Genomic DNA, 27,803 nt, shown 5'->3' on the forward strand with positions numbered 1-27,803 from the left:
TGCATTCCTTGAATCTATGAATACTCTTCCTGATCTATTAGCAGAAGTTGCAAATTCACAGGCTGGGAGTGGCTCTCTGCCTCCTTCCTCCTAAGGGCTGCTACATTTCCAGAGAGAATTCCAACCCAACCATCTGGCTAAGAACTTCCAAAAGTAGCTCATAAAGGATCAAGAGTGTGAAAAACTCACTTAACTAAGTAAGTGAATAAAACTGTATAAGAGCAACTAAAAGAAAGGGGTTTGACTTTTCTGCATTGAAAGAAGGAAGAAAATTGAATATTGGGTTAAGATTTAAAATCAGCAGTCAGTTTCAGGACATTCACACCTTTGTTTTTAATAAAAGATAAATTTTAAACATCACTATTATTCTCTGTTAAGCACTGAATATCTAAACAAGTTTTTTGATACCAATTGAGGATTCCTTTGAAGGATGCTTTTTTCACTGATACTTATATCACCACGCTGGTTCTAGATCAAATATGAGCTACAATTCTCTCCTTTCAAATTCAGCTTCCAGTAATATTTTTCTTTAAAACCAACCATACAGAGCACTCATCCCTCCTTTAAATGCGGCTGCATTTTAACTCAGTACATCAAACTTTAAAATCATTTGAGCAAATCAGCAAAAGAAACAATTGGACTTCTCTGTGTTGTTCAATGACAGCACATAAATAGTTCAAAAATTCACCTCCTCTGACCAACACTTAAAGAGAGGGCTTTCAATTATTTGGCACATCCAAACTCTCAGGCAGATGTCGCCTTTTCGTTAGTGCAATCCCATGTCACATAGTGTTCGGGCTTGTGAATTTTTTTTCAGCACTGACAGGCCTAGGGGATGAACTTTTCATCACTGTGTCCTTCAGAACTTGCACTGGCTAAAAAGAAATCAGCACAATTGAATGCACTGAAGCTGTGGAAAAATTTAAAACTGTCCCCTATTTGCATTCTCCAACTGTGCGATGAAGCTGGATGAACACAATTGGTTTTGATTTTGATAAGCTGATCATCAGAGTTGGTCCAGTAGTTTAAAAATGTTCAAGTATTCTTGAATTCAAATATGAACATGTTTATTTTGACATGGTTCTAAATGTATTAATTAATATGAGGGCATAAGTTACTTGAACACTGAAATATTTACAACTTAAAAGTTCGAGCAAGTCACTCACTACAACCAGATATGCAATTAATAACTGCAATATAATTACAGCCATGCTTCTGAGTTGGAATGTTTGGTGATCAATACAGAGACATGGGGTTAGAAATGCAGTCAAGAAGATTCCACAGACCTTTAAAAATGGTGGCCAGGAGCATGAGGGCATGATTGAATCTACATTAGATTGTTAGATTTGTTTTTCACCTTCAGGTTACACAGAAGTCCCTCCATGGGAGATACTGGATGACTGCCTGTAAAGGTGGTACAGGTTAATGAGGACCACGAGTTCTTGAGTTGGCATTGAAGATAATGGGGATGGGTGGGGGTGAGGGCGAGAGAAGCTAAGATCTTTTGAAACAACTGGGATGAAGCACCAGAATACCGAAGGACCTTCTAACCAGTCTGTTTCCCACAATCTGCTTCTAGGTTTGTCAGATAAGCAGGAGGCTGGAAGAACACAGCAAGCCAGGCAGGATCAGGAGATGGAGAAGTTGAAGTTGAAGTTTCGGATGTAACCCTTCTTCAGGACTGAGGGTGTAAGGCGAGCTGCAAATAAAGGGGATGGTGGGGGCAAGGTGGTGAAGTGGGGAAAGTTAGAGAGTATGACCTGGTTGGTCAATGGGAGAGATGAATCCGGTAGGTGGCTGAGAGGAATGGAAGAGTGGGGGAGGGGTTGGGAAGGGAGTTGGTGGATGGAAAGGGAGGTTATCTGAAATTGGAGAACTCAATATCAAGTCCTCTGGGCTGTAGGCTGCCTAGGCAGAAGATGAGGTGATTGTTCCTCCAATTTGTGGTTTGACTAGTTGTGGCAATGGAACAGGCTAAGGATGGTCATGTCAGAAAGGGAGTGGGAAGAGGAATTGGTTTGGCAGCCCAGAATCTATTCTGTTACTGCCTTGTTAAAATGAAAATTCAGACTTCTGGGGCTCTTTAAAAAAAATTAGCCTTCCAAGTCAGGAAAGTTCTCCACTCAAGCTACCCGTCTTGGTAAGCCAATTGTGTGTGTCAATTAAAACGGTCTAAAATTATTAATATATTAATTTCACAATGCACGAGACTCACTTGCTGTCCCAGCAACATTTATAGTATATTCTCCAATTGTAACTGATTGTAAAGTTCACCATTGAAATATCTGTTATGTATGGGAAATATAAATACAACATAATGATAAAGTGATGATGATCTAACACCCACAGTATGACATATTACAGTGCGTGCTTTACATTTACCTTCACATTATCTTAGCATCACATCTTTTTCAGTGCAAGCATTGCTATTCATCAGTGCCATGTATATATTGTGAAAACAGGATAGGTCACCATAAGCATCTCAACATTCACAGAGTACTCCAATCCAGTCATGTCAGTGGCCAATATCTGGGAGTATTTCCAAAAAGGACTATTAAAGTAGAATCTTAATAGTAGTGATCAGAAAGCTGTAAAGTCATCTTTGCAATGCAGGTTGGGATAAAATTTCTCGTCAACTGCAATATCTAATACACAATTGGGAAACTTAAACTGATCAAAGCACTCGAGTGTTGCTCTGCCTCGCATTGCCAATGTAGAATATTTTTGACAAGAATTCATATTACCTACTGTCTATCCAAAGAAGACGATAACTTGACCTGATTCACAATATTTATAATCTGTCCAAACATTTTGAAAACACAAAGGAATGCCAAAAACCTACCGTTCTTGATGTGGGTGGTGCTGATGGACTTGTTAATGACACCATCTCCTGTATTGCCAGTCGGAGTTTCAATCGATGAAGGGGATTGCTGATTCCAATCTCCCTTTGTATCTCTGTGTCAGACAAGGCAGACATGATAGCACCACTCTTCACGTTGGCTCGACAGGCAGCTACGTACCAGGCTGGCATCCCCACCCACAGCTGTTTAATGTTACAGCAAACATGAAAGATTAACATTATTTTCTGGTTTTATACAGTAGAAACCTCTATTTTTTAAACAAAATGCATTATATTTTGGCGCAGTCCAGTTGTAAGGAAAATTTAAATTACTATTACTGATATGGCAAGAGAATAGACATCAATGATATTTGTGTGGGCCTTTTGCAATAATGATTATTGTAAACTTACATAGCCTCAACTTGGGCACAGAGGACAACACATCCTTCAGGATGTTCTCCCCAACAATTCTGTTCAGTTGGTTATGAGGCTTCAGTCTAACATACCCCTCACTAGTATCCTCACATACAATGAGGAAGGATACCATTTCGACTGGGACAACACAACCATCCTAGGACAAGCCAAACAAAGACAGGCACGAGAATTCCTAGAAGCATGGCATGCCAAGTGGAACTCTATCAACAAACACATTGAGTTAGAACCCATCTACCATCCCCTGAGAAAAGGAAAAGGAAGTGATTTCACCACAGGAAATGACATCACCAACCCAAAGAAACCCAAACTTATAAATAGAAAGCAGGAATTTTCAGCATTACTTCGCCTGAGGCCCACTGAAGATGTTACCTACTAGAGTAACGAAACATCTGGAAATGTAGCTCAGCGGGCGAACCTACATCCAAAACCTCTTTGCTGCATTTTAGGCTAGCCTACAAATGGCATAAAAAGCAAACAAGCTAGCTTCTCATATTGGAAGCTTACCATTTCAGGCATACTTCAGAGCAAACTGGATATACAGATCATCTGTCTCATAATGAAAATGGTTTCCAAAGATTGTGTTTTGTTTTCTTATAAACACTCCAACCTGAGCAATGTCAAATCATACCAATACATGACTTGGATATCTATCAGAAATAATTCGTAGTTCGTCTGCCCATTCTACCTTCGTAAATTAAAAAGTTCAACAAACACTTCTCATTGTAGACTTATCGTTCTCGCATCTAAAACAGACTGTTTGAGCCCTGAGAATGCCATGTTAAAAAATGAAGCAATTGTTGCAGTGGACAAACAAAAGGAAATTCAAAAACAATGTCAGTTATATTGACAAGGCAGCTTTGTGATAGAACCAAATTTCAGTGCTAACTTTACATCAGATTAGATGGGATGGGGTGAATTATAAGGACGTTTTTAAAGGGACACAAAAATTGGGAAGTATGGATTTTCCAATGGTTTCTGAAGCATGGATGGGGATTGTGCATGAGGACCCTGTGGAATCCCCGTCTAGTAGATTTCAAAGGAACTGCCTGTGAATCTGAGGATTCCACTTGGCAATTTCTCTCGGCCTGGAACGCTCCAAAATTGGAGAATTTGGAGGGTTCTGCTGCAGTTAAGTAAATAGTTACTTGGAAAAGGTTAGACTGTTAAATACTTTGTCTAACTTCTAGATAATTATGCAACTGATCCAAAACTTACTTCACACAGCTACACCTCCCCTTGTCTTGTTGATCACATCCTGATCTGACATGACCCCCAAAACTTTCTATCAGACCTTGAGCTATGCTAACCACTCCATTACTTGCCTGGCCTCCTTGCCACATTTTTTTTTTGGTACCTTGGCACATGACTCTCTTCACATTCTCCCACTCCTAGCACCTGGCACACTAGTCTTACCTATCTGGCACCTTAACTATACACTTAACTAATTTCCTTATGCTGTCACAGAAACTGTCAAAGTGGCTGTCTATGAAGCCGGATTATGAAATCACACACTACAGCAACTAGCTGTGAAAATCGTTTGCTTCCCCCATGGACTAAATGGGATCTGTCAGAATGAAAGAACAGCTCTGCTTTTCCGAACGAGGCCTAATTGGAATCTCCTCTTACAAATGTGGAGTTCTTCCATTTCGCGAAAAAGGAGACCGGGTCATAATCAGCACCTGATTGACAATTCTTGGAAAATGCAGCCCATAGAATTGAGGAACTCAAGAATTATGGAAAGAAATGAGAAAGGCATAGATAAAGCGAGGTTACAATGAACTGGGGTAGTGAGTTTGGCAGACTGGGTTTGAAGATTCAGTGAGGAGAGAATATTATTTTTTCAATTAGAGGCACTGCAAGTCAAAGAGAATGAAGGCAATAAATATGCAGGACTTCATGCAGGATGGGTTGACACCAGCAGAGTTTATTATGAGCTGCAAATGTAAAGAGAGTGTAAGATGGGAGACCTACATACCTACGTAATTGAGTCTGTAAATGATGAAGTTCTGCAGATGGTTTTAGTGCTGAATAGGCTGGGATGGAATGGACATGGATAATGTTAAAGTGTGGTCTTTCTGATTGGAATGATATAGAGTCAGAAAATGTGTTTGGGATCAAGCAGATTGAGGAGTTTGTGATAATCACTGGGGAATGGAGTCATTGACAAAGATTGGAGCCCCTGATGGGAACCAAAAATGATGGCTTTGATTTTCTCAACATTTAGCTGGGATGTGAAGCAGGGGTAGATGGAATTTAAGATTTATGCAATTGAACAAGCATTCTAATAACGCAGATGTAGAAAATAGAGCTTGGAGTCTCTCTTGTGTACATGTGGAAACTGTCCCAGTGATTGCAGGTGATGAAGCACCAGGTGGAAGACAAGGTATCAAGGATACCTTCTTGGAGAAATGAATGAAGTTGGGATGAGTAGTTATTTCTACAGAGCATCCATCTCCAATTAGCTAATTGGGAAGAGAAACATTAATAACCTACAAATGTTTGGTTGTTCAAAACTTAAAACATTAGTATATTGTCAAATCTTTCACTTTGCAATCATTAGGTGTGATTCTTCAAACATTAGATGTGATTCTGCTTATTGGTCAGTATTTATTAAATAACCCATGATTGAATGGCGGAGTGGACTCGATGGGCCGAATGGCCTTACTTCTGCTCCTATGTCTTATGGTCTTAACTCTGACTGTGCTACTCCTATGTCTTATGGTCTTAACTCTGACTGTGCTAAGAATTATATTGAAAACCAAGTTATGTTGATCAGTTGGGCTATCAGTGTGATTACTTTGTGTTCAATGATTCTTTGTGGGTCCATGTATTGCATCCTTTTCAGTGAGGAAAGGGCTGCATACTCTGCCTCTCCTATTGCATTCCTCATGGAAATGCCTTGATCAACCTCGGTCCGCCCGCCTAGTCCGTGTTCAATCAGTTAAGTCTGGCAGTCAACAGTCCCTGCTGAAATTCCATGGCAACCAATCAGCAGCATCTACCCATGCTGTATAAATTGTTTCTCCCTTTCTGAAATGACTTCCTGCATTGTGTGAATTTCTTGTTCTGTGGATCTAGCCACCACCAATCAATGATTGGGTTGCTACCACCAATCCTCCTCTCTACTTTTCCAAATCAGTAAATACTAACAGGATTAAAGAGGTGACACAGTGGCTCAGTGGTTAACACTGCTGCCTCACAGCACCAGGGACCTGAGTTCAATTCTACCCTCTGTGTGGAGTTTGCACATTCTCCCTGTATCTGCATGGGTTTCATCTGGGTGCTTCAGCTTCCTCCCACAGCCCAAAGATGCACAGGTTAGGTGGACTGGCCATGCTAAAATTGCCCATAGTGTCCAGGGATGTACAGGTTGGTTTGGTTGGCTGTGGTAGTTACAGGGATAGGGGGGTGAACGTGGGCGGGATGGTCTTCAGAGGGGCAGTGCAGACTCGATGGGCCGACTGGCCTGCTTCTGTACTGTAGGGATTCTAAGTGCCCCAAGTGGGGGCTGTAAATTAAAACCAAAAAGTTAACAGACACTTATCAAAATATCACAATTAGAATCATACAATAAAATCACAGAATCCCAATATTAATTAGGGTTGGCAATGCACCCAATCCTCCTTTCTGGTCTGCTACACATCATAAATCAATCCTTCTTGCTATACTTTTGAAACACAGCATTAATCAGGCATGATAACTCCCGATGGGGAATTTTGCCTTCTGTTGGGTCTAAGGGCTTATTCAATTAAAAGTGGGTGAAGATAAATACTGATGAATTTTAATGAGAACAGTATTTTGTCTTAACCAGTTTATGGCATAACAGCAATAGGTAAAAGTCTCATTGGATCGTTTGACATAATAACTAAGAATATCAGGGAACAATGACACCACTTGCCTCCATCAGGATCTCGAGTTGGATTTCAGTTTAATCCACAAAGACACGAGAATTAAGGTAGAGCTTAATGCAGTCAGAATATATCCTGATGAGTACATGATTAAAGGTTTTAACTCTGTCTCTCTTTTTAGGGATGTTTAATATCCACACAGAGGTTTAGACAATATTAGATTTATTTTTTTTTTTCTTTCTCTTGGCATTTTCGATTAATTGCCAGGTCTTTGATTGCAGTCTTACCTGGAAAGTGTAGTCCAAAATGCAAATGAGCATTTGTAATTATCTCAAAATCCATTGAATTACAACAGAATTTCATTTGAATTTCAGATGAGAAAAATTTAGGTTAAGAATTGGGTAATAAATATCGTAGAATCCCTACAGTGTGGAAGCAGGCCATTCAATTCATCGAGTCCACATCAACTGTCCAAACAGCATCCCACCCAGATCCAACCCCACCCAAACTTAACCCTGGAACTCTGTATTTTCCATGGCCAATCCACCTAACCTTTGGGAGGAAACCAGAGCATAAGGAGGAAACCCAGACAGACATGGCGAGAATGTGCAAACACCACACAGACAGTAACCCAAGGGTGGAAACAAACTGGGTCCCTGTAATGGTGAGGCAGCAGTGCTAACCACTGAGCCACCATGCCACCCAGTAGCCAGCAAGACATCTGTGTTCTCAATCATAATGATCAGATTGTCAGAACTCCATGGATGCAGCTCTGTGGCACTTACCTCTAGCCATGATACTACTGTTGGTCCATCCCACTGTGCAAATGGCATACCCTTTCTCCGAGCATCTTCCAGCAGTTCATGCCTAGAATTCAATTATATTTAAGATCAGTTCATCATGTCCCTTGTTTAATGACTTGCTGAATGTCACATGCTGGGTTAGGATATAAATCTCTGAGAGAGCTGCAAGATAACATAAGGACATAAGAAACAGGAGCAGAAGTAGGCAATTCTGCTCTTTATGTCTGCTCTGAGATCATAGTCAGGACTAATCTTCTACCTCAACATCATTTTCTGGCATTATCCCCATAGTTGAAAAGTGTGGTGCTGGAAAAGCGCAGCAGGCCAGACAGCATCCGAGGAACAGGAAAATTGACGTTTTGGGCATAAGCCCTTCTTCGTGAATGAGGCTGGTGTGCCAAGAGGGCTGAGATAAAAGGTGGTGGTGGGGGGGAATTCGGGGCAGGGGCGCTGGGAAAATATGATAGATGGAAGGAGGTGAGGGTGAGGGTGATAGGCTGGAGAGGGGGTGGGGGCGAAGAGGTCGGGAAGAAGATTGCAGGTCAAGACCAACAAATGAGCCACCACAGCTCTCTGGGACACCGAATTACAATTCACCACCTGCTAAGTGGAGAAATTCCTTCAAATCTCAGTCCTAGATGGCTTTCCCTTATTCTCAGATTGATTGCTTAGTTCTCTATGACAAATATATATTACTGTCGGGAAGATGGCCAAAACTGCATGCAGTAGTCTTGGTGTTGTCTCATCAAGGCTGCATACAATTCTAAGATGACATTTTTACTCCTATGCACAAATTCTCTTGTAATAAAAGTCAACAAAATATAACAGTCTAGATTTTATTGTAATAGCAATGGTGAAGTTGTCATACACTCCATTATTACAGGGTAAGCAGGAAAACAACATCTAGTCTGATTAAAGGCAGACTTTTCGGCTGTTTCTCCAGTAGGCACACTGGCATGGTCCTCATTGATATTTCAGATTTGAAATGACTGCTATGGTCTGTACTTGGAATATCTACCCATTAATTTCATGCTAAAAATGGCTCAGAAAGATTCAGGAGTTAATGTTGGCATTCTAAGTGATGATTTTTACACCACCTCTCTTGCTCTGGAAATATAACTTCATAATGTTGATTCTCATCTGTTTTTTGCTTTGCTTATTGCAAAGAGGAATCATAATTATGATAGAAATTTAAGAACTAGGAATAGCAAGCTAAAACATTTAGGAATATTTCAATAGAATGGAGAGTGGAAATAAAACCACATTCTCAAAAACTGAAGTAAACCCGAGGATTTCATTTGAATCCATCATTGGTGTGCACAATAAGAAAACAACAATTCACCTGCATCACAAAGTATCAGAAGCAGTACTTCTTTCAAGTTATATTTTGTATGTAAATAGAATCAAAGCAATAGGGAGTCAGGTGTTGGCAATCTGCTGAATTAGCACTGCAGATGTAGGATTTAACATTTGAGGAGATTTCAGGAATGTGATTCTTGTCAGTCTTGCACTGTCACATAGGCCAAACAATTCACAAATTTGTCTAATCAGTGTTTTGATTATTTTCTCTTGCTTGAAAAGGCATTTTGATTCCAAAAGAAAGTTTTTTTCAGATTAGGATAGTGCAAAGTATCAACACTAATCTAAACACTGATTTTCTCAATCAAAATTCATGCAAATGTTAAGAGGACATGCAGGTCTGAAGACAGACGGTTTGAAGACAGAACTTTCACTGATTTTGAGAGATTGACCCAAGGATGTTACTAGAACTGGAGGATTTGATTTATAAGGGGAGGCTAGGTAGACTAGTTGTTGTTTTCACTGGTGCATTGGAGGTTGAAGCATCATCTTATAGAGGCGGCCTCATACAAAATCATGAGGGGAATAGGTAAAGTGAATGGCAAAGGTCTTTTCTCTAGGGTAGGGGACTTCAGAACTAGAGGGCATAGTTTTAAGGTGAGAGGGAAAAGATTTTACAGGAATCTGAGGGGCAACCTTTTCACACACACTGGTTCATATGTGGAATGAACTGTCAGAGGAAATGGTAGATACAGGTACAATTGCAACATTTAAAAGACCTTGGGACAGTCCATGAATCGGAAAGGTTAAGAGGGATATGGGCCAAATTCAGGCAAATGAGACTAGTTTAGTTTGGTTGGCATGGATGAGTTGGACCTAATGGTCTGTTTCCGAGCTGTACGACTCTATGACATGACCTAGTTTGGATTTCCAAGATGCATTGAACTTCTTCAGACAAACAACCAACCAGCCTGTTATTAACACTTTTTAACAAAACTGCAAGAGGTCATGAAGGTGAGAGAGAAAAATGCATCTAATTTAAACATACTCCAAACATAGTTTATCTAGAGCTGTTCATAAGTGGATGGATGGGATGGGATGGGATGGGTTGATTGAATGAAGGAATAAAGAAAATTATCATATCAGCATATATTCTGCTAGCTGGTATTAAAAAACAATACTGGTGCAAAATCAAGAAAAAAGGTGACTGCCAAACAGCTAATGCTTATGAATATTAAAACATTTGAAGCAGCACAGTAGCGAGCACTGCTGCCTCACAGCATCAGGGACCTGGGATTGATTTCACTCTTGGGCAACTGTTTGTGTAGAACTTGCACAATCTTCCAGTGTCTGCATGGGCTTCCTTCCACAGTCCAAAGATGTGCAGCTTAGGTGAATTGGTCATGGTAAATTTCCATCGTGTTGAGGGGTGTGCAGGCTAGGTGAATTAGCTATGAGAAATGCAGGATTATAGGGATAGAATGGGTCTGGGTGGGATGCATTTCAGAGGGTTTGTGCAGACCCAATGGGATGAATAGCCTGCTTTCACATTGTAGGGATTCTATCCACCTATGATGAACATCAACATCTCCCCCCAGCTGTTTAATTTTTAATTGATGAAGTGGTTTCAGTGACCATGTAATAAACCACATACCACCCATGCCAGCAGAAATAAGAATATTTCCGGTAGGGGGTGGATCAAGACGAGGAAGAACGTGCTCAAGAGTGGGTTTATTAGACTTTCGCTGGAAATAAATAAATGAATTCTATTCAATTCACAATGAAAACAATCACATGATAAGGATATGTGCACTTCTTTAAACTGGCTTAAAACTTACTTCTTCTTTAGCCTTCGATCCCTCTCTGCTTGTGTTCCAAGTTTGCCCAGAGTAAGGGAGTCCTGGATGCCCATTTCTGTATCCAATATGCCACCTAGTTAACAATACAGGAATACTGAGAAAAACAGTTATGTTATTCTCATTTTAATTTAAGCTCCAATTATTTCAAAATTCCTGTATCAACTGATGGAACAGAGAACAAAGATGTCACTGCAACTTGACATATGACACTGCAAAGGCAATAAAACGCAGCAGTAGATGATGTTGATGCGTCTATACCTCACTAATAGGACAGGCTTCACACTCACAACTCTCAATATGGCCCATGATCTATCTCTGCCATGTTGTGCACTGTGCTGTTTGAAGGTTAGAAATCAAAATGAACAGGATCAATGCCTTCTTACATTAATCCTGGCAACAGGCAGGCTGCTTTTCTTAATATTTAGATAGGCAGCATGAATAGGGGTGGAAGCGTGACTGAACAAGAGAGAGAGAGGGCCTACAAAATGGGAAAGCTTAAATTTTCTACAGTCCAAACAAAGTCACAAATACTAATCAGTCCTTGTCAGGTGAATTGAAAAAATATAACCAGAGAATTTTCTGAGTAAAAGTGACTCCTTTAGGTCTCGTTAGCTCTCCTCATCATGTTCATTCCAATTGTCAAAACAAAGGTTCTAATAGCAGCAATAAAGGATATGTTAGATTCTTGTAGTATCCTATTACATCCCCATAAACCTTTACTAAAAATCTTAAAAAGATATCATTTCACAGATTATAACCATATCTCTCCCTTTCAAGCTCAAGCGCAGACTACATCATTTAAATTGTTAACAACAGAAAATGATGAATGCACTAAACAGATCGCTTACAATGTTTCTACTTACCAAAGTATCCATATCCTATGACAAGAGAGAGAAAGAAAACAATATGTAGATTTACTCGTGCGAAATTAACAGCTTAATTCTGAAGTGCTTTTTTAAATAATACAGTATTTAACTCTTAATGTAGAAGTGCAATCAAAGCTCGGTATTATTGCATATTATTAATGGCATACCATTCCATTCTAAAGACAGTTTATTCGTTTCATTCTCAAGTATGAATATTGATTGTGGGGACTGATGGTCCATTCAGCTGTGAAAAGCATCACAGTTATCATGACCACATCACCTCACATATACAATGGAGTATACTGAATGATAGTCAGGCTGGACACTCTGGTAATGGTTACTCCTCCCTAATGTAGCAAAGCAAAAACCAATACTAACTTCAATATTTCAGCTGAAGTCAGTTAATTCAACATAAATGGAGTAGAATTAGAGCGCTCACTCTCCTGCACTGCTTAAAATCACAAAGATCAGCAGCATAGCAAAATAAAGTATAGATGGGCACAGGATTGGAAAGTGATCAGAGCAAAAATGTATTAGAACATAGAAGAATACAGCGCAGTACAGGCCCTTTGGCCCTCGATGTTGCGCCGATCCAAGCCCACCTAACCTATACTAACCCACTATCCTCCATATACCTATCCAATGCCCGCTTAAATGCCCATAAAGAGGGAGAGTCCACCACTGCTACTGGCAGGGCATTCCATGAACTTACGACTCGCTGAGTGAAGAACCTACCCCTAACTTCAGTCCTATATCTACCCCCCCTTAATTTAAAGCTATGCCCCCTTGTAATACCCGACTCCATATGCGGGAAAAAGTTCACACTGTCAACCCTATCTAACCCCCTAATCATCTTGTACACCTCAATCAAGTCACCCCTAAACCTTCTTTTCTCTAATGAAAACAGCCCCAAGTGTCTCAGTCTTTCCTCATACGATCTTCCTTCCATACCAGGCAACATTGAGGAGGTTAGTTGAACACTTCAAAACAGAGACTGATGATTTTTGTTAGACAAAGCTATATGGTGGGAATTCAAATTGTTATGATTATAAGAAGAGACTGCAAAGAGATATGGACAGGTTATTAATGGGCAACAGAATAAGAAAGCAGAATATTGTTGAAGTGACATTAAACTTCTAACTGTCGATGTTCAAAAAGACTTGGTGTAACGATACAAGGAACACAAAGTTAGTATACAGGCACAGCAAACAATTGGGAAGACATGTGACATGTGGGTCTTTGTTGAAAAGAAATATGCGGTACAGGAACACAGAAATGTAGCTACAACGGTAAAGGGTTTTGGTAAGATGACAACTGAAATACTGCGCAAAAGATTTGGTCTCTTTTCTAAGGAAAGATTTATTTACTTTGGAGGCAATGTAATAAAGTTTCACTAGATCTATTCCTGAGATGAGAAGGGTTGTCCTCTGATGATAGACCAAAATATCTGGGCCTGGCTAGAGAATTTGAGTTCTGAAGAAGAGTGACTGGACCCAAGTGTTATCTCTGATTTCTCTTCACAGATGCTGCCAAACCTGCTGAGCTTTTTCAGCAATTTTGGTTTTTGCTGCGGAATTTGGAACATGGGTACACAGTGTCTTGGTGAAAATTGATCATTTAGGACTGAAGTAGTGGTGAAAGTTCTTCATTGAGATGGTTGTGAATCTTTGAAACTCCCGACCCAAGGGTCTTGGCTGCTTGAGTATAATGAAGAATGACATAAATACATTCCTGAAATCAAAGGATATCAGGAAGGGCAGGTAAATGGAGCTGAAGTAGAAGATCAGCTATGATAATACTGACTGGCATAGCTGACTTGAGATGTCATATGTTCTATTCTTTTTCTGGTCCTTATATCATTGTACACTAAGGCAGTGAATAATGTCCTCCTGCTTCCATGTTACAATATAAAGTAAGATATATTCAGTGTATTGTGGATCTGTTGGCAACTTATGTAATTGTTGTAACTAACTCATTGCACTAACCTATACATATTGGCAAACATGTTAGCTTGCATGTGGGCAATTCTACTTAAACAAGATAGAGGTAGATATTGACTGCACCAAGCCCCAAAGTATGAGGGCAGGCATATTTAGGGGTGACTGACACTCTGCCCGAATTAATGAAAGAGTTCAACAAATTGAGCGCCAAACAGCTAGTCCAGAATTGATCAGAAAACATCAAGATAAAACACAGGGAAAAAAAATGGGAGCATGTCTACGGGTACGATAGGCAAAGGTCTTGGTGAATCACATCAATGTGAAACACTTGTGTCAACTTTGAAGTCCAATCTTGTCAAACAACGCCAACCAATCAAAATCTATCAGCTTCTAGGTCCTGGAGAACATCATTGGAGGCATAGTTTTTGGGGCATCAACAGCAAAAAAAACAGGTCTTTTCCTTTCAACCTCATGGATAGAGGTTTTGGGGTGAAGAGGATTGGAGCAGGACAAGGGAGTGGCTGTTAGTGGCCATCCAGGGGGCCCATGCTGGTCCTCAATGGGTCAAAGTTTGGGGTAAATAGAGGCCAAGTCCCAATTTGACAGGTAAGTTTAGAAACGAGCTACTGGTATGACAGCAAGTAATTAGGGCTTTAATTGCTGTCAACAAGGTCCCCAGTGATCCTTCTTGCCAGCACTTAACAGCTGAGGAAACAAGAAAGGGGCAAATATCTCTCTGTGGCCAGTTTGCCCAATTATTTGCCTTTTCCACCATCTTCCTTGCCAGGGGAAATTTGTGCTCAAGTACTCCAGGGAAGGAGCACATTTAAACAGCTCCAAGTTACAAAACTGAGCAGATTTGTTCTAAACTATGGCAGACCATTTAACAGTTTATACAGTGAATTGGGAACTACATTCTTATGTGCAAATGAATGGGAGTAGTTTTGTTTTAGCTAAGTAAAAACAAAAATTTTCTGACAAGTGGCTTATATTTATAACTGTAAAATCTGGAAAGTAAAATTCAGAATTTCATTAAGTGAAAGGCAATGGAAAAGAGGGAAGTCAAATTAAATATAGTGCCCTGCCCCCACTTCCGTCTTTCAAAAACAAATCAAAGTTTGTTTCTCAGGCAACTGAGAACAGGTGTATTAAAACGCAAGTGTCATACATACCATGAAAAGCAAAGGCTACAACCAAGAACAACTTAACATGAGAAAGGGTAAAAGGTCACAGTTGTGAAATTCTAACATTTTAGACTAACAACACCCCATATCGATCCGATAATAATATTCCACCAAACTGCTTGGCATGTCCACTGTTCCCGACATGTTCTCTACATTACTTCAATATTAGTTTCAGGATGAGCAAAACTAATTTACTCGCTGTAAATATTGTCTTTTGTCATTTATTTATGGGGTGTGAGCATCACTGGTTAGGCCAACGTTTATTGCCCATCCATAACTGCCCGGGAGAAAGTCGTAGTCAGTTATGTTCTTGAACCACTGAAGTTTTTGAGGTATAATGACACACACTGTACTGTTAGGAAGGGACTTCCAAGATTTTGACCCAGGCACAATGCAGAGACAGCAATATTGTTCCAAGTCAGGATGGTGGATGGCTTGGAGAGGAATTTGTAGGTGGTGATGTTCCAATACATCTGTTGCCCTTGCTCTTCTCGATGGTAGCCATTGCAGGTTCTGAAGGTTGCAGGTATTGTCGGGGGAATGTTGTTGAGTTGCTGCAGTGCATCATGTATATGGTACACACTGCTGTCGCTGTGCATCAATAGTGAAGAGGATAGAAATTGAAGGTTTTGGATGAAATGTCAATCAAGTGACTGTTTTGCCCTGGGTGATGTTAAACCTGAGTGTTATTGGAGTTGTGTGCATCCAGACCAATGAACAATAATGCATCATACTTTTGACTTGTGCCTTATAGATGGAAGACACGCACTGGGGAGACAGGAGGTGAGTTACTCATCTCAGATTTCCTATCCTGCTCTTTTAACCACAGTATTTGTAAGACTAGTCTAGTTCAGTTTGTAGTAAATGGTAACCCTCCAAGATGTTGTTAGTGTAGGATTCACTGATGGTAATGCCTTTGAATATTTGTGCAGTTATCAGCAAACATCCCACTTCTGTCTTTATAATTGGAGGAGAGGTCAGTGATGAAGCAGCTTAAGATGATTGGGCCTTGGATACTACCCTGAGGAAGAAAGTGATTTGCATAGTAATTTTCTAAGTTGGAATGATTGACCTCTAACAACCACAATCAGCCTCTTTTTTGCTGAGCATGAGTCGCCGCAGTGGAGAGACTCTTCCCTGATTCCCACGAGTTCAGTTTTGCTGGGGCTCTTTGACGTTGATGACATACTCGATTGATTGCTATCTTGGTGTCAAATACTCTTACCTCACCTTTCCATTTTTGGCCATGTGTCTATTTATTGATATACCATTCCACTGGTGCCCACTGTCCTTTATCCGGATGATAGCAAGTTTAATCAAATGTGACTGTTTGGGGAGCATAATATCATGTGGTACGCTTCCAGCTAGAGCAGGAACACTGGCTGGTACTATAGGAATGCCCCATTTGGCTAAAAGAACTGATTTCATTCAGATTCCTTAGTTACACACAGAAAAATAATTCAATGAGCTCTAGGAGATTTAATTCACTTTGTGAAACTAGTCGGACATACCGTGAACTGAAGCCATTTCCTTTCCAAGCTGGCCAAGTCGTGCCTTCTCCTTCTTCCCAAACAGGCGCCCTATAGATGATTTAATGCCCTTCTTCTTTGAGGCTTTATGCAGTGAGTCCTGGCTGCTGTTGTTGCTGCTGGGATTGCTAGCCAATTCCTCGGCTGTTAATGCACTGAGAAGCAACCACCACAATAGCGATCAAAAACAAAATAATCACAAGAGGACACATTACATACTGAAAGGTAGCCTCTCAATGCAAGTAATAATATTGGATAAGCTGCTTCCACTTTTCATAGATTCTGTTCCAAAATGTTTGCCATCAAATATTGTTTTACTTTATGTTGCTCTTCACCTTATCCTAACCTAGACTGCTGTTAAAACAGGAAATACTTTATAGACCTCTTAAAAATGTGAGACAAGTTAATATAGTAGGTGCCAGTTGCAGTTCATGTTCTAAGTCTGAGTCAACACTGCACCTCAGGAAGAATGTAATTAGTCTTGAAGAACAATGCAGAATCATCAAAATGATATCAGGGCCAAATTTAATAACAGCTTGTACAGGCTAGACTTGAGCAACAAAGATTAAGTGATTTTCAAATGGAGGCATTTAAAATGGTTAAACAATTTGTTAATATGGATCGAGCGAAATTACTGCCTCCAGTGGGGAGTCCGGAACAAAGGGCATTACTTTGAAATTAGAGTTAGGCCATTTGGGGATTGTCAATGGAAATCTGCAACTCTCAGCCTTGAAAACTAAACGTGATAAAATAATGTTGGAGATATATAAAGGAATATGGAACCATGCCATTATTAAACCGAATTGGAAAACCAGCTCACTGCAATGAGGGGCCTTTTCGAAGTAACAAGGTGAGTTCTGCTGCCAGTTCCCAATGAAATAATGCAATGAAACAGGGCAGCCAGATAGTTGATCCACATTTGACACTCACCCAATTTTAGATTAGATTACTTACAGTGTGGAAACAGGCCCTTCGGCCCAACAAGTCCACACCGACCCGCCGAAGCGAAACCCACCTCTACATTTACCCCTGCACCTAACACTACAGGCAATTTGGCATGGCCAATTCACTTAACCTGCACATTTTTGGACTGTGGGAGGAAACCGGAGCACCCGGAGGAAACCCACGCAGACACGGGGAGAATGTGCAAACCCCACACAGTCAGTCGCCTGAGGCGGGAATTGAACCCGGGCCTCTGGCACTGAGAGGCAGCAGTGCCAACCACTGTGCCACCGTGCCGCCCACAAGAGAGAGAAGAAAAAGACAAAAGAAATTCAAATCTCTACAACTTGGGGAAAAATAAATGCCTGCTAAATTTTTTGATTTGATTTATTACTGTCATATGTATCTAAGTGCGGTGGTTTGTTTTGCATACAGTACAGGCAGATCATACCATACAAAGTGCATTGGCTAATAGAACAGAGGGGAGAATATAATGTTACAGCTGCAGAGAAGGTGCCCAGAGAGCGAGATCATCATTAAATTTAAAATTTGAGAGGTCCATTCAAAAGTCTAACAACAGCAGGGAAGAAGCTGTTCTTGAATTTGTGCATGTATACATACTTCTATATTTTCTGCCTGATGGAAGGCAGTGGAACAGAGTATAACCAGGGTGGGAGGGGTCTCTGATTATGTTGGCTGCTTTCCTGAGGTAGTGAGAAGTATAAATGGAGTCAATGGATGGAAGGCTGGTCTGCGTGATGGGACAGCTTTCATTAAGACAGACAAGGTCTTCACACCTTTGTAAACCAAGGAAGCAATATTAAACTTAAACCAATATGGCAGCACAAGAAGGCAGAGATCCCAGCAATACAAGATTGATGTTCAGAGATCTTACACAGTCAGAAACACTAAATACATGTGAATTTAATCAGTATCATCAGAAAGGCTGACAACTTTATCCCCAAATAACTTGTCACTTATACCCAAGTAACTTTCATTCCTACTGTCCCTTTGCATATCCAAATACCAAATGCATGTTTAAGCAACTATGAAAGCACTCCTTACTTTGCTTTTTGTTTGTTGAAACATGTTTCTGTGAAGTGCCTTGAAATGTTTTACTATGCTTAAGGAGCCTATATAAATGCAAGTAGTTACTGTTGCTTCCTTCCTGAAATGCTGATTTTAAAATCTATTTGCAATTAAAATGCCCCCAAGATAAACTGTGACAAACTGTTAAAAGACTATTTTAGAATTCAGAGGCACTTCCTGGGTCTAACGGGAGAAGAAAATTATTGCTCGTCCTCACACCTGAATAAATTATGCAAATAAAATGTTATGAATAAGAAACTAACAATAGTCTGTGATAGAGAAGCAGAATCACTTCAAGAGATGATCATATCAGACGTGATTCAATTGGTAGCATTCTTGTCTCAAAGTCACATGGTTCTGGGCTTGTGTCCCAGTCCAGAATTGAGCCTAAAACTCAAGACTGATGCCACAACGGAGTACAGAGGGGAGGGCTGCGTTGTCAGAGGTGACTGTCTTTCAGTTGAGGTGTTTGGGTGGTTGTAAAAGATCCCATTTCATTACTTCAGACAAGGCTGGGGATTTATATGGCATCCTTCTTAAACTTATCTCCCAAACATCACAACAACATATTATCTGCTCATTACCACATTAATGCTTGCTGGAGTTTGGAGTGAGAATATTGCTGCACTTCCTGTATTACAGAGTGATAACACATCAAAAGTACTTCATTGGTTGCAAAGTGCTTTGAGATGTCCTATTGAGGTGCTATAAAATTCAAGTCTTTTTTTAACGGCACAAAGATTGCCTGGATAAGTGTCACATGGCGCAAACAATGTATGAGGATTTTGCTCTCTGTATTTGGCTGATACCACAAATCAATTTGGGACAAATGCATGCTGAGTCCAGGACATCTATGCACCTTAAAATGCACTTGCTTCAGGAGATTGTGTTTTTTAAAAAAAACCTGAAAAGTAGTATGAAAATATCTAAGTTTCCTTACCCTCGACCTTCTTCTTGACTGGTTGATTGGAGTGTGTGTGCAAGCTTTTCCAACCTCATGGTCCTTGGTGAGGAAGGAGGGGATGTTTCACATCTTATTGTGGTTTTATCTTCACGGTTGTCATCCCTTGCTATTGAAGACTAAATCACAAAATGAAAGGTGAACTGAGTGTGGTGACAGAATTTCTGTCCGGACAACACAGTCCAATTGATCAAAAGCAGGAAAGTGACAGCACTTTCAACACAAACAGTCCTATGTTATTTTCTTTCTATGTACAATACAGATTGCCTTAATACTGTGGGGGTGCACAGGTTACAACACACATATATAAAAGCATTTGTAATTTGGACAACATCACAAGGTTCCTGACAGTAGTAGATGACACAAAAATGATACTTAAAAGCATGGTGGAGAAAGTGAGGACTGCAGATGCTGGAGATCAGAGCTGAAAATGTGTTGCTGGAAAAGCGCAGCAGGTCAGGCAGCATCCAAGAAGCAGGAGAATCGATGTTTCGGGCATTCCTGAAGAAGGGTTCATGCCCGAAACGTCGATTCTCCTGCTCCTTGGATGCTGCCTGACCTGCTGCACTTAAAAGCATGGTTGCAGCTACAGCTTTTGTGAAGTTGAGGAAGAGATTACTAAAGTGTAATGGATCAGAGGTGGAATTGTAAATAATAAGATTTACATAACGGAATGGTTGAATGAAAGAGATGGGATACCTGGGGCTTGAGTTCAAAATAGCACGGACTTGGTTTGTAGGGCCAAGGTGAAGAGAGACCGGGTAAACTTGTAACCAAAGGTGAGACTTTTGAAATGGGAATTTGAAAAATTGGGGAACCAGGATGGATTGAGATTGCAGCAATAGCAAGCCAACTAAGTGTGGAGCATCAAATAGACAAAGGAGTTTTGAAATGGAGTTTGTGCCAATGGAGTTGTGAAACAGTGAGAAAAGATGGGTGAAGCTTGGAAGCAATGAAACTTTTGAGAATCATTTCATTGTTGGAGTGAATAATACCAAAACTGGATGATATGAAATTACACACTGCTCAGTTTAGCTGAGCCAGGAAAGACGACTGAATTCAGGGAAACTGCACAGTCATTGGGAGAATCAGCAACATCAAATCGAACCAAAGTCTAGATCATCCACAGTGTGACAACATAGTGGTCATTGTAAGATAAAAGGTAAATATAAAGTTGACATGGTCTTACAAGACCATAGGACTGCTCTTTCATTAGAGAAACAACAGGTGGCAGTTAGCCTGAGGGTCAACACACCTCAGGCAAGGGAAGAGGTTGAGAAGGAGAATCCTTCATGGTAACCTCAGCCAGTGTGGGTATTGAATCCACAACACTGGCGTCATTCTGCATCACAACCAGCAGTCCAGTCAACTGAGCTAAACTAATCTTCAGCTGCAAAGGTAGTTAATGCAAGAGTAATGCTCCTTCACATTTTTATTTCCTGACCCTATGGTCAGCTAGTTTAAACAATGGGCAGCTGATCCATTCAGACCCAGTAAAGAATAAGGATGACTTGCCAGTTTGTGTTGACTTGCTGGCTCTGAGGAAATGGCTCTGTGCCAAAAGGTCAACCAAGTATCCCATTACAATCACTTCAGGGCACTTGATATCGGTTTACACCCAAGATCATTTATATGACCTGTGTAAGCACAACACTGGACTTAACTGTGATGGCTGCCATAGTTGAATAGCTTTCCCAACATTCAAAACCAAGGTTCAGATGTGAAAAAGTATTCGTTGGTTTAAGTAGAAATATTATCAAAGGCCACAGCATAGTAACAAACAATCTAAATAAGGACATGAGGAACAGAATTAACAAGAAAAGTATATTAATTTATTAAGGACACACTGTTGGCCAAGACAGTCAGGCCATGAGCTGAAACTCTTCAGTTTTTAACTGTAGTGGGAAATCTTGGGAAAAACACTGAATCAAGTTGTATTTGCTGCAAATTACAACATATACACTTAAAGAAAAAGAAAACTAAATTCTGGACATTTAAGGTTGAAAGCAGAAGTTCTAGAAATACACAGTAAGTTAAGAGAGAAAAAGAAAATTAGTTATGCCTTTTGTGTTTCACTCCTTCTCAAGTAGGTGCTAATTGTTAATATGATACCCACAAATTTTAAACAGGTGAATACTCACACCAGTGTACAGATCACATCTTCACATTTGTAGGTCAAAACGGTGCAGCTTAAAAACTATTTCAGAATGCCTACCCCCATTTACAGTACCATCAAGTGGAACAGGAAATTATTTTGAAAGTAACTACATTTTTTTATGAGATGATTCATATTTTGTATGGAACCAATGTCAATTGCAATATTGAGATGTTGAAGTCAATGAAGTGGAGGTGCTGGTGTTGGACTGGGGTGGACAAAGTTAAAAATCACCTGATACTAGGGTTATAGTCCAACAGGTTTATTTGGAAGTACAAACTTTCGAAGTGCTGCTCTTTCATTAGGTCACTAGCTACCTTGTCCTATAATAGTAGTGTTGTCCCAGTCGAACTCATGTTGCTTGTCATCTGCGTGTGTGGCTACTAAGGATAGCTGGTTGTGTCATTTCGTGGCTAGTTAGTGTTCATGGATGCGGATCATTAGCTGTCATCCTGTTTGTCCTATGTAGTATTTTGTGCAGTCTACTATTATAGGACAAGCCAACCAGAGAACAGCCAGGGAATTCCTAGAAGCATGGCATTCATCCAGATTCAATCAATAAACACATCGACCTGGACCCAATATACCGGCCACTACAGCGGACAGCTGGAACTGACAACCGGAAGCGGCAGGTACAAATCACTATAAATGCCGGAGGAAACATCACAGAAGCGCTTCACAGGAGGCTCCCAATCACTGAGGATGTCACCTAGACAGGGGACGAAACGTCTGCAACACAAATTCCCAGCTCGGTGAACAGAACCACAACAACAGAGTTAACTAATATCAGACTGGGTGACTCTAGGACACTGCCATTGTCTACCATGTTCCAGGCTGAGGAGAAGTGGAAGTGTTGGTCTTGGTCCATGCTGCCCATTGCTAACTGCTGAGCATTCGAATGGATAGTGCCGGGTGAAGACAGAATGGAGCACTCATTCTCAAATATCTTTCATTTACTTAGGTTCAGACATGAAATATGGTCATTGAGTGAGGTTGCCAGTAAATGGCTGCCACTTTCTGTAGAGTTGTACCACATTATGAATTTTCAAAAGAGAAGAATGGAAAAATAAGAAGCAAATAAATCACAAGGGGAAAGCATGTATAAATATGACCCATCCACTGTAATTACCTTCCGACGGTGTTTCCTTAAATCACTAGGCTGAACATCCGCCGCATGAGAAAGGAGAGAAAAACAGTCAATGAGGAACAAGTGCATCAGCTCAGGTTAGGAAATTATAGGCATTGTTTTGAAGGGAAAGCTATAATATAGCCCAATCTGAGCCCCCATCAGAGGTATCACTAAAGAGAGTGAGATCAATGATATAATATACATAAATTCACCAATTCAGGCTGTTTGTTAATCAATCTGCAAAGTTGCTCATCAATTAATGCTGTTTTTGCAATTTTTTACTCAAGTCAGCACTGATGCTGAGCAGTCAGTTTGCAACCATACAACATAAAACATGAGATAGCAAAGGTCTAAAGTTCAAAACATTTGGCATCTGGATAGACAGCATGTTTTCTTGAAAACAGCTTGCTGAGTTCTTAGTTCCAAACTATTTGTCACAGATCACTTCTGCTTTCTATATTTTTCTGGGATGGAAGTGCTTTGAAAATTGATTTTAAACAAGGAGCCTAAAAACATAAAAACTAGGAACAGGAGTAAGCAATTCAGTCCTTCGAGCCTGCTCCACATTGAGTACTATTTTGGCTGATCTCATCGTGGGCTCGACTCCACTTCCCCGCTCACTTTTCATAACCGTTTAATCCATTACTAAATCTGTCTATCTTTTCCTTAAATTTACTCAATGTCTCAGCATCCACCACACTCTAGGATACTAAATTCCACAGATTCATAACCCTTTGAGAGAAGCAATTTCTCCTCAATTGTGTTTTATATCTGTTACTCCTTATTCTAAAACTATAATACTCCTGTTTTTGAATGCCCACAACAGCAAACAGGAATTCAGTGCGGGCAAATTGGAAACACCGGTGCATTCTGGGAACATGGATCTTTTTACTGAAGATAATTCAGCTGTGTCATGTTGTTCACCTCAGGAAACCCTCAAAGCCATATTGCTTGTGGTTACTGAGAGCACTTTAAATAACAAATTGACCTATCAGCATGAGTGGTTAATGATAAATGTTTAGATATTCAGAAATATGATAGCTGAAGTGCTGGTCAAATAGATATTGGTTGATTTTCACCCCAGCAACATAGTCTCCTTTCAAGATTGAACAGTGTTCAGTAATCAGCCACAGGTGTCAGATTAGATTAGATTACATTACATTACAGTGTGGAAACAGGCCCTTCGGCCCAACAAGTCCACACCGATCCGCCGAAGCATAACCCACCCATACGTTTACCCCTTACCTAACACTACAGGCAATTTAGCAGGGCCAATTCACCTGACCTGCACATCTTTGGACTGTGGGAGGAAACCGGAGCACCCGGAGGAAACCCACACAGACACGGGGAGAACGTGCAAACTCCACACAGTCAGTCGCCTGAGGCGGGAATTGAACCCGGGTCTCTGGCGCTGTGCCACCGTGCCGCCCAGTAACATGTCAATGCTGGACAATGAATAAATATCAGATGCAAAATAGTTTAGTTTAATCAGTCTGCACTATACAGTTGGAACAAGTAAATTAGCCAAAAAAAAACCTTTTGAAATACTTTAGTGTTTGAAAATTGTGCTTATTATCTAAAATATTTGATGAATATCTACTTCGTCATGATTTTGTAACTTTGTGATATGAAGGTGTGTACAAATTAATATTTTTGAGGATTTGTATATAAAGATTGTTAAATTTGTTTCATTTGAAAGACTGGGAGATGCCTGAACTGGGTGTTTTTTTAAAATAACAAATACTGTACAGACACTGGACTTCTCCTTTAAAACCTCACGCACTGGAAGAGAACATTAAGCTAAATAAACTGTGGAATCTTATAGAGAATGAAACTGCTTGGTCTGGTTTACAAAGAAGTCACAAGCTTGGTTTTTGCCTGCCAGATATTTTGGGGCTTTGTTTGGAAAAAGCAGTCAGAATGCAGCCTGCTAAGAAAGAAGCTGTACAACTCATCCTCTCCTACTTTTTTGAGACAACTCTTCACAGAGGACAATGTGAATGTGAATGTGAAAGCTGGGGAAAATGGGGCAGCAATTTTCCTGAGAAGCTTCTGGAAAAATTCCTCTCAACAAGTCTTGAATGGACTAATGAGGAGAAAGTGAGGTCTGCAGATGCTGGAGATCAGAGCTGAAAATGTGTTGCTGGAAAATGTGTTCCTGAAGAAGGGCTTATGCCCGAAACGTCGATTCTCCTGTTCCCTGGATGCTGCCTGACCTGCTGCGCTTTTCCAGCAACACATTTTCAGCTTTGAATGGACTAATGAAAAGGTCACAGTAAAAGTCACATTGAGTCCAGTAACATCCATCGACATGTACCAGGACTCCAGACTCAAAGTCATTTGGATTATATATCTGATCATTTTCATTTATTCAAGAGCTAACAATTATTTACCCAAAAAGATGTTGTTTCAAATAGTTGATCTTTGTAGAAAAAGTGTATTTTTTTCTTTCATTTGTGTGTGCGTGTGTGCATGAGAGAGAGAGAGAGAGAGAATTAGGTTAGAAAGGTTAATATTTATCTTTTCATATTTCAAATCGTGTGCTAAACAGCTTTGCATCTGTATTGAATAATCTTGTCATGCTAATTATTTTGTTGTTTATTATGGTAACTTGGTTGATGGTCTTCTTTGTATTCTGAAACTAATACCAATGAAGTACATAGCTGGCCCCATTGATAACAGAGTGAAATGTTTACATGTACTGCATATGGTGCCCAGTGCAGCAGTGGAACTAGAGAGATAAGTATTGTACACATCCAGCCTCAATCATAAGCCCTGTCTGAATGCATCAAGATGATGAATAAGATGGGTTTTGTTTTCAAATTCCAGAATAATTTCGTAAACAGCAACTAGGAAGGCAGTTGCTCCTTTCTTCCTTAACCTGGTACCAAGATTTAACTGGTTTGAGTGGTTTGCTTCAGTTTGGTTATGACTTCCTGCACATAGCACAAATATTTGAAAGCACAGGTTAGATACTAGCACAAACGCATATATTCTCCTGCAAAACTCAACTCTCCCTTTCTCATTCAGTGCAGCACTTACCAGTGTCATGATGCCCTTCCGGTCCAGGTCATGTGAGGAGCTGCGTGGAGTAAGTTTGGGTGTGGAGCGCCCACTGACAGGTGGTGAAGAACTGGCAAGAGATAGGGCAGTGAGAGAAGTTGGAATGGAGGTCCCTGTTCGAATTCGTGTTAAATTTAGCCCATCCATGCTTCCACTACCCACACGACACTCTATCTCCTCAGCTCGTTGCTCAGTGGACTCCTTCTCCTCTTGGATCATTCTGGTATGGAAAAGACTTGGTCAGATTAGTCATACAAGGGCAATGATAATTTAAGTATGATACAACTACATACAAAACCACTCAATAATAAACTGAATGTCTCCATTGATATAGGTTATAATACCATTTCATGTAACTAAGATTTTGTTATACCAAAGTACTGCAATGACATTATGCATATGCCAAAAAAAATGCAATATTCAAACTAGCTTATAAAGTAAGTTTCACGTCCTTATGAAGCATAGCAGTTATTACTCATGATGCAACTGCTTTGTTGTGATAAGACAAAGCTTTACTCACAATGACTTTGTGATATTTTCATGCTCAGTAACTGCCTTGCCTGATTTCTTTATTGATGGCATCAAGTTGCTCCTGCAGCATCATGGCTAGAGTCTGAGCATCTGAGTGTCCACTAGGTGAAAGCAGGTCTGCTGAACTGAACATGGTGTCTCCATCTTCATCATCAACATCAGACATTTCTGGGTCACTTTCAAAGGTGTGCGTCACACTGGTCATTATGTTTGCCTGCTGAGCACATTCCCAGTCCTGTTCATTTAGAGTCTGAATCTGCAATGGTATAAATATAGCAGTCAGTTACAAAGTGTCACCACTTGGTGTAAATTTATGATTATGATGCAACTGGGCTACACTGCTTGAATTTAGATTTATGCAAAAAGTCATCACAGCATCTTGTTCCATGAAATCCCAGGATTTCTATTAACACCCAGAGTTCACAGCTTTACTTTGGCAAGGAATAGACAGCACTAGCAGAAATGGTGTTCAAATTTGGAGATAATACCAAAATAAGCAATTTGGTAACTGCAGATCAGTGAAAACTCCAAAAGGTTATTGATAAGATGGTGGGATATAAAGAGCAACTGTCACATGAAGTTCAAAGCCTGTGAATGAGGGGTGCTAAGTTTAGCTTTGAAAAAGAATGAGCATTTTAAATGGAAGATTAGACAATGTTATCAAACACAAGGATTTGTAAGCATGGGTTCACAAAACATTAAACACTGCTTCTCAAACAGACAAGGCTAGAAAAAGGTAAATGGAAGTGTTAGTGTTTGTCAAGAGACATAGAACGTTAAATTCAACATTTGATGCCAAATTAGAACGTATGCAGTTTTTTTTGGATCCATGATATAGAAAGTGAACAGCCAAATATTCATTCATTAGTTCACTGCCCATTTGAGGAATCTCAACTTCAAAGACTGGGATAATTATGACTGTTTTCATTGTATTTCAGATTATGAAATGATAATTTGGTAAACATTTTCAAGTTAGGAACACAGTGTATATTGAAAGACTTTCTACCGCATCAGTGAGATTACAGCAACACAGATTGCATTTAAATGACTTTGGATGGTGATAAGGAATTTTTTTTTTTAAAGTACAAATCTTAGAAGTATATAGCGGTTGAGGCAGAGAACATTTCAGTATTCAAAACATTCGATAGATGGCTGAGGGGTAAAGCAATCTGGAAACAAGGCAAGCACATGGAATTAGGACAATGCTTGAATAGAAGATAAACTTGAACATGCACTGATCAGATTAAATGGCTTGCTGATGTGTCCTAATCGCCATTCAATCCAATGTAAGACAAGATTCTTAGAAGCTGTATGTCTCTTTACGGAAAGGA

General features: G+C 40.1%; 1 protein-coding gene across 8 annotated transcripts in view; it reads right to left on the bottom strand.

Annotated features, from left to right (window-relative positions):
• Positions 1–27,803, bottom strand: part of ppfia4 (PTPRF interacting protein alpha 4) — a 699,006-nt gene that overhangs the window by 37,776 nt on the left and 633,427 nt on the right. For 5 of the 8 annotated variants that reach the window (XM_043716868.1, XM_043716865.1, XM_043716869.1 and 2 more), the window contains 9 exons: positions 26,502–26,728; positions 25,921–26,161; positions 22,879–22,908; positions 19,574–19,713; positions 16,585–16,757; positions 11,947–11,961; positions 11,063–11,156; positions 7,908–7,989; positions 2,843–3,043 (listed from right to left, as the gene is read on the bottom strand). In XM_043716868.1, the coding sequence (XP_043572803.1) occupies positions 2,843–3,043; positions 7,908–7,989; positions 11,063–11,156; positions 11,947–11,961; positions 16,585–16,757; positions 19,574–19,713; positions 22,879–22,908; positions 25,921–26,161; positions 26,502–26,728 (1,203 nt within the window). The remainder of the gene's footprint in view (positions 1–2,842; positions 3,044–7,907; positions 7,990–11,062; positions 11,157–11,946; positions 11,962–16,584; positions 16,758–19,573; positions 19,714–22,878; positions 22,909–25,920; positions 26,162–26,501; positions 26,729–27,803) is intronic. The other 3 variants (XM_043716872.1, XM_043716871.1, XM_043716866.1) reach the window with 1 other exon arrangement.

Source organism: Chiloscyllium plagiosum, chromosome 26 (assembly GCF_004010195.1).
Source record: "Chiloscyllium plagiosum isolate BGI_BamShark_2017 chromosome 26, ASM401019v2, whole genome shotgun sequence".
Taxonomy (NCBI): Eukaryota; Metazoa; Chordata; class Chondrichthyes; order Orectolobiformes; family Hemiscylliidae; genus Chiloscyllium; species Chiloscyllium plagiosum.